We start from the raw sequence: 8,346 nt of genomic DNA, 5'->3' as shown, positions 1-8,346 counted from the left end.
AGCCAAGGAAGCTGCCATTTTGGCCTCTGTTGATCTTCAACTGCCATGATGCTGCACATGTGATCAATTATAAGACCAGCCATTTGATGGCTTGACGGTTTGGTTGAGAACACAAGCACACGTGACAGCTAGCAATCCCGCTATTCCAGAAATGTAACGTTTTTTTATTTAAAAACTTTAAATTGATGGGTTTAGTTCCAATTTATGATTTACTGATGTTCAGGGGCTCTGGAATTCAGTAAAATGGAAGAAACAGGAGCAATGCTGGAGGCAATTTTCAGCACACACTAATGTTGGTAGCATAATTATTAATGTGGAATGGATCTTCCTTGATAAAGATCATTTTTATCAAGTTGTTACGGGTAAACTTCTGCTTTAACAGTTTCAAAAAACAGTTACATGCCCAACACGTGCTGGGAACGTAACCGTCGCATTGCTTGTACTCTTAACCATCAAATGGCTGGAGTCATAACTGATCACATGTGCAGCACCATGGCAGCTTAAGATCAAACAGAGGCCAAGATGGCAGCTTCCTTGCTTAAAAAGGATGGGAAGTATTAGTTCCGCTTTAACCTCTTCCGGACCAGCCGCCACAGTTTTACTGCGGCAGGTTGGCTCCCCTGTGCAAAACCACATTACTGTACGTGGTCTCGCGGGGTCTGGACAGCAGGCGTGATCACGCCCACTGCACAGCGGGGGTGCCGATGCTCGTGGCCGATGGTCCGTTTGACTGCCAGCCACGAGCGATCGTGACCAGGAGACACAGAACAGGGACGAACGAGTGCGTGTAAACACACACTTCCCTGTTCTGTTCTGACAGGAGTGACAGATCGTGTGTTCCTATTAGCTAGGAACCACGATCTGTCACTTCCTGTAGTTAGTCCCTCCCCCTTCAGTTAGAATCACCTCCCAGGGAACACAGTTAATCCCTTCGCAGCCCCCTATTGTTAACCCCTTCACTGCCAGTGAAATTTTTACAGTAATCAATGCATTTTTAAATCGCACTGATTGCTGTATTAAAGTGGTTGTAAACCCTTACAAACCACTTTGACCTACAGGTAAGCCTAGGTGCACTGAGCGCGGCTTCGTCAATGACGAAGATGCCGCGAGTGTCGGCTCCCATGAGCATGCGCGGGAGTGACGTCATCGCTGCTCCGGCAAATCACAGTGCCGGAGCAGCGAGACCCACGGAGACCCACCAAGAAGGTGGACGCTCGGAACTACAGGGGACAGCGGTGACTTCGCTGGCTCCTGTGTCAGGTAAGTGACACATAATGGGCTACTATGCGATGCACAGTAGTCCATTATGCTTTGCCTTTGCAGGGAATGAAAGAGGAAGTAAACCAATTAGGGTTTACTTCCTCTTTAATGCCAATGGTTCCAAAAATGTGTCAAAATTGCCTGATATTTCCGCTACAATGTCGCAGTCACTATAAAAAACGCAATCGCCGCCATTAATAGTATATAAAAAAAAGAATAAAAATGCTATAAATCTATCCCCTATTTTGTAGACGCTATAACTTTTGCGCAAACCAATCAATATACGCTTATTGTGATTTTTTTTTTTTAACCAAAAATATGTAGAAGAATAGATATCGGCCTAAACTGAGGAAACATTTTTTTTTATTTTATATATTTTTGGGGATATTTATTATAGCAAAAAGTAAAAAATAATGTTTTTTTTTTTTTTTTTTTTTAATTTATGCTCTTTTTTTGTTTATAGTGCAACAAAAATAAAAAATGCAGAGGCGATCAAATACCACCGAAAGAAAGCTCTATTTGTGGGGGGGGGGGGGACTTCAATTTTGTTTGGGTACAATGTCGCGCGACGTCAGTTAAAGTGACGCAGTGCCGAATCGCAAAAAGTGCTCTGGTCAGGAAGGGGGTAAATTCTTCCTGGGGCTGAAGTGGTTAAGCCAGTAATAGGGAGAAGATCAGCAGCAGGGAGACCACGGGCAATACTGGTAACTAGTCCTCCAACAGCACAGGTCCTCTTTATGGTTATGGAGTTACGTTCAAGGTTAGGTTTATGGGGTTATAGCTAGGTTAAGGGACAGCAAGTGACTAGTACTCTTTTGGGAATTGATAAACTTATTTTTAGTCTTATTTGCACATGATAAGAATATAAACACAGTAAAAAGTACCTAGGCCAAAATTTCTTCAGTCAAACCGTCCACCCCAAAATCAGGCAAGCCAATGTTCAGAAGCTGAAAGCTAACCGCCCGGGGTTACCGGCCCTTGCTGTTGTTCCTACTGAAGAATGGGATCTCCGAAGCTAGTAAAGCATTATGGGAAATGCCGTTTAGCTGTCACTTGACCTAAGTTTGTAAAACAAGGATAATTGTAACAAAAAAAAAAAAAGTGACTGGACGGTTCACTTATCAAACTTAGTCCTCTACTTGCCTAAAAATCTCCTTACCTTCCATTAAAACACTACTAAGAAAGTCACAACTGAAAAACAACCGTTGTGGCCAAGATTGAAATGAACACGTCTGGAAGGCAAGAAGAGTCCGGCTTCCATTCCGCGGGCGGAGTCGGCGCTGACCAATAAGATACACCAGAACAACAAAATACTGTCCCGTCCGCCAGACTGCGCTTACTTCACAGGGGCTTTACGTGACAATCTGTAAACATTGAAAGTTCTGTTCTTGAAGACCCTGGTGAAATACTTTGTGTAGGCCAGAGAATCTTTCTTTATTTCATCGCAGAAGCGGGGGAAGGGAGAAGGCCTCAAATCAGGGTCGTTTTCCCCAGGACCATCCATTGTCTGGTTAAACCGAGAGAGGAAAAAAAAAAGATTTGGTGATCGGCAACACTGTATCCTCTTGCTAATACTTACAAGCTAAAAGATGAATAAATGGCCTGTCTTGGTTAGGATAGGCCAGTGTTTCTCAATTCCAGCCCTCATGGCCCACTAACAGGTCATGTTTTCAGGATTTCCCTCAGATGAAACAGCTGTGGTAATTACTAAGGCAGTGAAACTGATCAAATCACCTGTGCAAAATAATGGAAAGCCTGAAAACATGACCTGTTAGTGGGCCATGAGGACTGGAATTGAGAAACACTGGGATAGGCAGACATGCATTGGATGCTGTAATGTGGTCAATCTACCAAGCAGGGGCGTAATACAAGGATCATGTGAAAAAGAAAAGTGAAGATCAGCCTGAAGAAAAACTGAAAACTAAAGATCAGCCTGAAGAAAACTGAAAAATTTGGGGAAAAAAAAGAACAGGTTTCTTTCAGTTTTTTTTTTTTTTCATAAAAATTGAAAAAAAAAAAGAAAGAAGTGCGGAATACGTTATTTTACAATGATAAATAATATATGTATGACATGATATTCAAACTATAGAACATGAAGACCTTAATGAAAGATTTCCGAGACTTTAGGTAAAGTCTTAAATTATTGCACGTTCTCTCAGCTGAAGACAGGCAAATCCTGGAATACAACTCAAGTAACACTGAAATATGCATTTCTGCCACTAGGGGACACTACGTGGGAAAGGCTCCAGTTTAATGTGCATGTTGTACCTCCTACATAGGGATGAGCTCCGGCGTGTTCGTATACGCAACAGGAAGTCAGCGCAGCGCTGCGCTAATCACAGGCAGTGAGACATTGCCCGATCTCTGCAGCCGCGCAATGTCTCACTGCTTGTGATTAGCGCAGCGCTGCGCCGACTTCCTGGCGGGCTCTGCATTTGGCGTATGCCAACACGTCGGAGCTCATCCTTACTCTTACAGTTGGGTGATTGTTGGGAAAGATGATAGTTTCTGTCCTCTCAGGCCTTAATTTACAGGTAAGAGGGAAAATTTGACAGATTAGCTTATCTTTTTAACCTTTAAATGATTCCTATTAATGTTCTCCACCATCACAGCATAACGTTTAACTATAGCCTGGTCAGTACATTGAATTCATCCCAAAGGTGTTGTATCTGGTTGAGGTTCAGGACTCTGTGCAGGCCAGTCAAGGTCCTCCACCCTAAACTTTCTCATTCATGTCTTTATGGACCTTGCTTTGTGCACTGTCATGTTGGAACTGGAAGGGGCCGTCCCCAAACTGTTCCTACAAAGTTGGGAGCATGAAATTGTCCAAAATGTCTTGGTATGCTGACGCCTTTAAGCCCCGTACACACTATCAGTTTTTCTGCTGAGTTTTTCCTTCAGATTTACCAAAACCATGTAGTACAAGGGCCTGCCTGATTGCATACACATTGAAACTCCTAAGGTTTGACCTCATATATGGTTTTGGTAAATATGAAGGAAAAACAAGCCCAACCCTTGAAAAACAACCTCCACACCATAATCCCCCTTCAGTTGTTTTCACATGTATTACATGTTCTGCCTAGTCCTCTCCTGAAGGTGGCGTGATAACCCTACGGTCAAGATTTAATGGCGCTGTGTCCGTCAACGAACGAAAGAGAAAACAACCCCACACCATAATCCTCCCTCCACCAAATGATTTGGACCAGTGCACAAAGCAAGGTCCATAAAGACATGGATGAGCGAGTTTGGGGGTGGAGGAACTTGACCTCAACCCGATAGAACACCTTTTGGATGATTTAGAGTGGAGACAGGGAGCCAGAAGAGTTGAAGCTGTTATAGCTGCAAAGGGTGGGCAATCTCAATATTGAACCCTACGGACTAAGACTGGGTTGCCATTAAAGTTCATGTGCGTGTAAAGGTAGGTGTCCCAATACTTTTGGTAAAGTGTAGTGTAAATTGTCAGGGCAGTTAAGCAAATCCCACTGCACACTGGGCCCGCAGGTCTCAATTAATAAGGCTTATTCAAGTGACATAAAACGACTGTATGCTCACATGGTCATTGTTGATATCCAGCAGATCTCGTAGACGACATCCTCTCCCGTGTCTCCTCTCATAACATATACTGTCCTCTAATATCACGTAGTCCGTGCCGAACGACCGCAGTACGCCGTGTACATCTTCTGGGGCTCTCTTTGCATACACCTGATACACCTAAAAGAGGACAAACTGTGACTGCCAAACAGGACCGGAGTACAGTGCAGAGAATACCCACCACCAAGGACCCCATGGATAGGACAGCGACTCATCACGTGTCATGGGGAGGACTCTGCCGCTCATTTCCGTCCTTCTCCCCGGGTTGTGCAGAGCGGAGTGGAGGAAAAGCGCTGATTCAGCAAACACACATAGGCATCTATTTATAAAATATTCATTGCATGATTGTCACACACATTTGCGCACGCTCAACATATTTTGGCTGCAATTTCTCCAATACGTGCGTCAAACACAAGGGGCCCGTCAAATTCAGCCCTCCCGGCCATTTCATGTGGCCCTCACACCTCTCCTCTCTACCCCCACCTTGTCTCAGCAGTCAGAAACAGAGAGGAGGATAGAACTCCTCTACCAGATCCTGCACTTTGCTGTGCAGCCACGGAGAGGCTCATCTCTGCCCCTCACTCATTGCCCCTTCCTCATCATTCCCCCCCCCCCCCCATCTCAGCATTCGGCAGCAGAGAGGATAGAACTCCTCTATCAGATCCTGCACTTTGCTGTGCAGCACAGAGAGGCTCATCCCTGCCCCTCCCTCATCATTCCCCCACCCCTCCCTCATCATTCCCCCTCCCCCATCTCAGCATTCGGCAGCAGAGAGGATAGAACTCCTCTACCAGATCCTGCACTTCGCTGTGCAGCCACGGAGAGGCTCATCTCTGCCTCTCACTCATTGCCCCTCCCTCATCATTCCCCCCCCATCTGAGCATTCAGCAGCAGAGAGGATAGAACTCCTCTACCAGATCCTGCACTTTGCTGTGCAGCACAGAGAGGCTCATCCCTGCCCCTCCCTCATCATTCCCCCACCCCTCCCTCAGCATTCAGCAGCAGAGAGGATAGAACTCCTCTACCAGATCCTGCACTTCGCTGTGCAGCCACGGAGAGGCTCATCCCTGCACCTCCCTCATCATCCCCCCCCATCTCAGCATTCGGCAGCAGAGAGAATAGAACTCCTCTACCAGATCCTGCACTTCGCTGTGCAGCCACGGAGAAGCTAATCCCTGCCCCTCCCTCATCATTCCCCCGCCCCTCCCTCAGCATTCAGCAGCAGAGAGGAAAGAACTCCTCTACCAGATCCTGCACTTCTCTATGCAGGCATGGAGAGGCTCATCGCTGCCCCTCCCTCATCCTTCCCCCGCCCCTCCCTCCTCCCTGTCTCAGCATTTGGCAGCAGAGAGGACAGAACTCCTCTACCAGATCCTGCACTTTATGCAGCCACGGAGATGCCCACTAGATGGAGCAGAAGATACAGGAATGAATCTATTTGATACATTACAGCCACATTTGCTGGGCATGCATGGATGTGTGTGTGTGTCATCCATCCAATAAATATTTAATAAATAGAACCAATAATATTATGACAGCGAGGCCCCCTGGAGGAGACACTGGTAATTGTACTTTGGACTGCTCTCTCAATAGTAGTTGCCTGTGACTAGGGATGAGCTTGGGTGCGCGGATCCAAGTCCAGACCAGGAACAAGTCATTGTACCAGGCCCATCATAAACATAGTTACATAGTTACATAGTTAGTCAGGTTGAAAAAAGACACAAGTCCATCCAGTTCAACAAAAAAAAAAAAAAAAAATTATATATATATATATATATATATATATATATATATACACACATACATAAAATAAATATACCATTCCTTATACCCAATTCTATACCCACAGTTGATCCAGAGGAAGGCAAAAAACCCCAGCAGAGCATGATCCAATTTGCTAAAGCAGGGGAAAAAATTCCTTCCTGATCCCCCGAGAGGCAATCGGATTTTCCCCGGATCAACTTTACCTATAAATTTTAGTACCCAGTTATATTACGTACACTTAGGAAATAATCCAGGCCTTTCTTAAAGCAATCTACTTAGCTGGCCATAACCACCTCTGCAGGGAGTCTATTCCACATTTTCACAGCTCTTACTGTGAAGAAACCTTTCCGTATTTGGAGATGAAATCTCTTCTCCTCTAGACGTAAAGAGTGCTCCCTTGTCCTCATTGTTGACTGTAAAGTGAATAAATTGACACCAAGTTCCCTATATGGACCCCTTATATATTTGTACATGTTTATCAAATCCCCCCTTAATCTCCTCTTATCAAGAGAGAATAAATTCAGTTCCTCTAATCTTTCCTCATAGCTGAGCTCCTCCATGTCTCTTATCAGTTTGGTTGCCCTTCTCTGCACTTTCTCCAGTTCCCCGATATCCTTTTTGAGAACTGGTGCCCAAAACTGAACGGCATATTCCAGATGAGTTCTTACTAATGATTTGAACAGGGGCAAAATTATGTCTCTCTCTCTGGAGTACATACCTCTCTTAATACAGGAAAGGACTTTGCTCGCTTTGGAAACCGCAGCTTGGCATTGCATGCTATTATTGAGCTTATGATCTACCAAAACCCCCAGATCCTTCTCCACTATGGATCCCCCCAGATCCTTCTCCACTATGGATCCCCCCAGATCCTTCTCCACTATGGATTCCCCCAGTTGTACTCCCCCTAGCGTGTATGATGCATGCATATTCTTAGCCCCCAAGTGCATAACTTTACATTTATCAACATTAAACCTCATCTGCCACATAGTCGCCCAATTTGACAGAGCATCCAGGTCGGCTTGTAAATTGGTGACATCCTGTAAGGACGTTATTGCACCGCATAGCTCGGTGTCATCTGCAAAGACGGAAATGTTACTCTTGATCCCAGACCCAATATCATTTATAAAGATATTAAAAAGCAAGGGTCCCAGCACTGAACCTTGGGGTACACCACTCATAACCTTAGACCATTCAGAGTAAGAATCATTAACCACGACTCTCTGAATTCTGTCATTAAGCCAGTTTTCTATCCATCTACAAACTGATGTTTCCAAACCTGTAGACTTTACCTTACACATGAGCCGTGTGTGCGGAACTGTATCCAACGCTTTTGCAAAATCCAAATACATCACGTCCACCGCCACCCCTCTGTCCAAGGTTTTACTTACCACCTCATAAAAAGAAATCAGGTTTGTCTGACAACTCCTGTCTTTCATGAATCCATGCTGTCTGTTGCTCAAAATATTTTTTTCCTGCAAGAACTCGTCTATGTGGTCTTTTATTAATCTCTTCAGTATCTTCCCAACTATAGAAGTTAAACTAACGGGTCTATAATTACTTGGTAAAGACTTTGTTCCCTTTTTAAATATAGGCACCACATTGGCAACCAAAGGCATTCCGTGCCCCGTGGCAGCACATATACACGCTCCTTCTATACATATGCACACTCCTTGTATACATATACACGTTCTTTATATACAGTATATATACACTGTATACGCAAAATAATGG

The 8,346-nt window shown here is 44.7% G+C and overlaps 1 protein-coding gene across 1 annotated transcript in view; it reads right to left on the bottom strand.

Annotated features, from left to right (window-relative positions):
* Positions 1-1,998: 1,998 nt before the first annotated feature.
* The window catches only part of DPY19L3 (dpy-19 like C-mannosyltransferase 3), an 87,497-nt gene continuing 81,149 nt past the window's right edge, over positions 1,999-8,346 (bottom strand). Inside the window, exons 18-19 of the mRNA XM_077451602.1 lie at positions 4,813-4,971; positions 1,999-2,767 (exon numbers count right to left, since the gene is read on the bottom strand). Of these exons, the coding sequence (XP_077307728.1) occupies positions 2,597-2,767; positions 4,813-4,971 (330 nt within the window). The 3' untranslated portion in view covers positions 1,999-2,596. The remainder of the gene's footprint in view (positions 2,768-4,812; positions 4,972-8,346) is intronic.

Source organism: Lithobates pipiens, unplaced genomic scaffold (assembly GCF_037356315.1).
Source record: "Lithobates pipiens isolate NorthernLeopardFrog02 unplaced genomic scaffold, aLitPip1_a1.2 Scaffold_10, whole genome shotgun sequence".
Lineage (NCBI taxonomy): Eukaryota > Metazoa > Chordata > Amphibia > Anura > Ranidae > Lithobates > Lithobates pipiens.
Note: the sequence above shows the minus strand (reverse complement) of the source record. Positions and strands in the feature narration are given on the sequence as shown.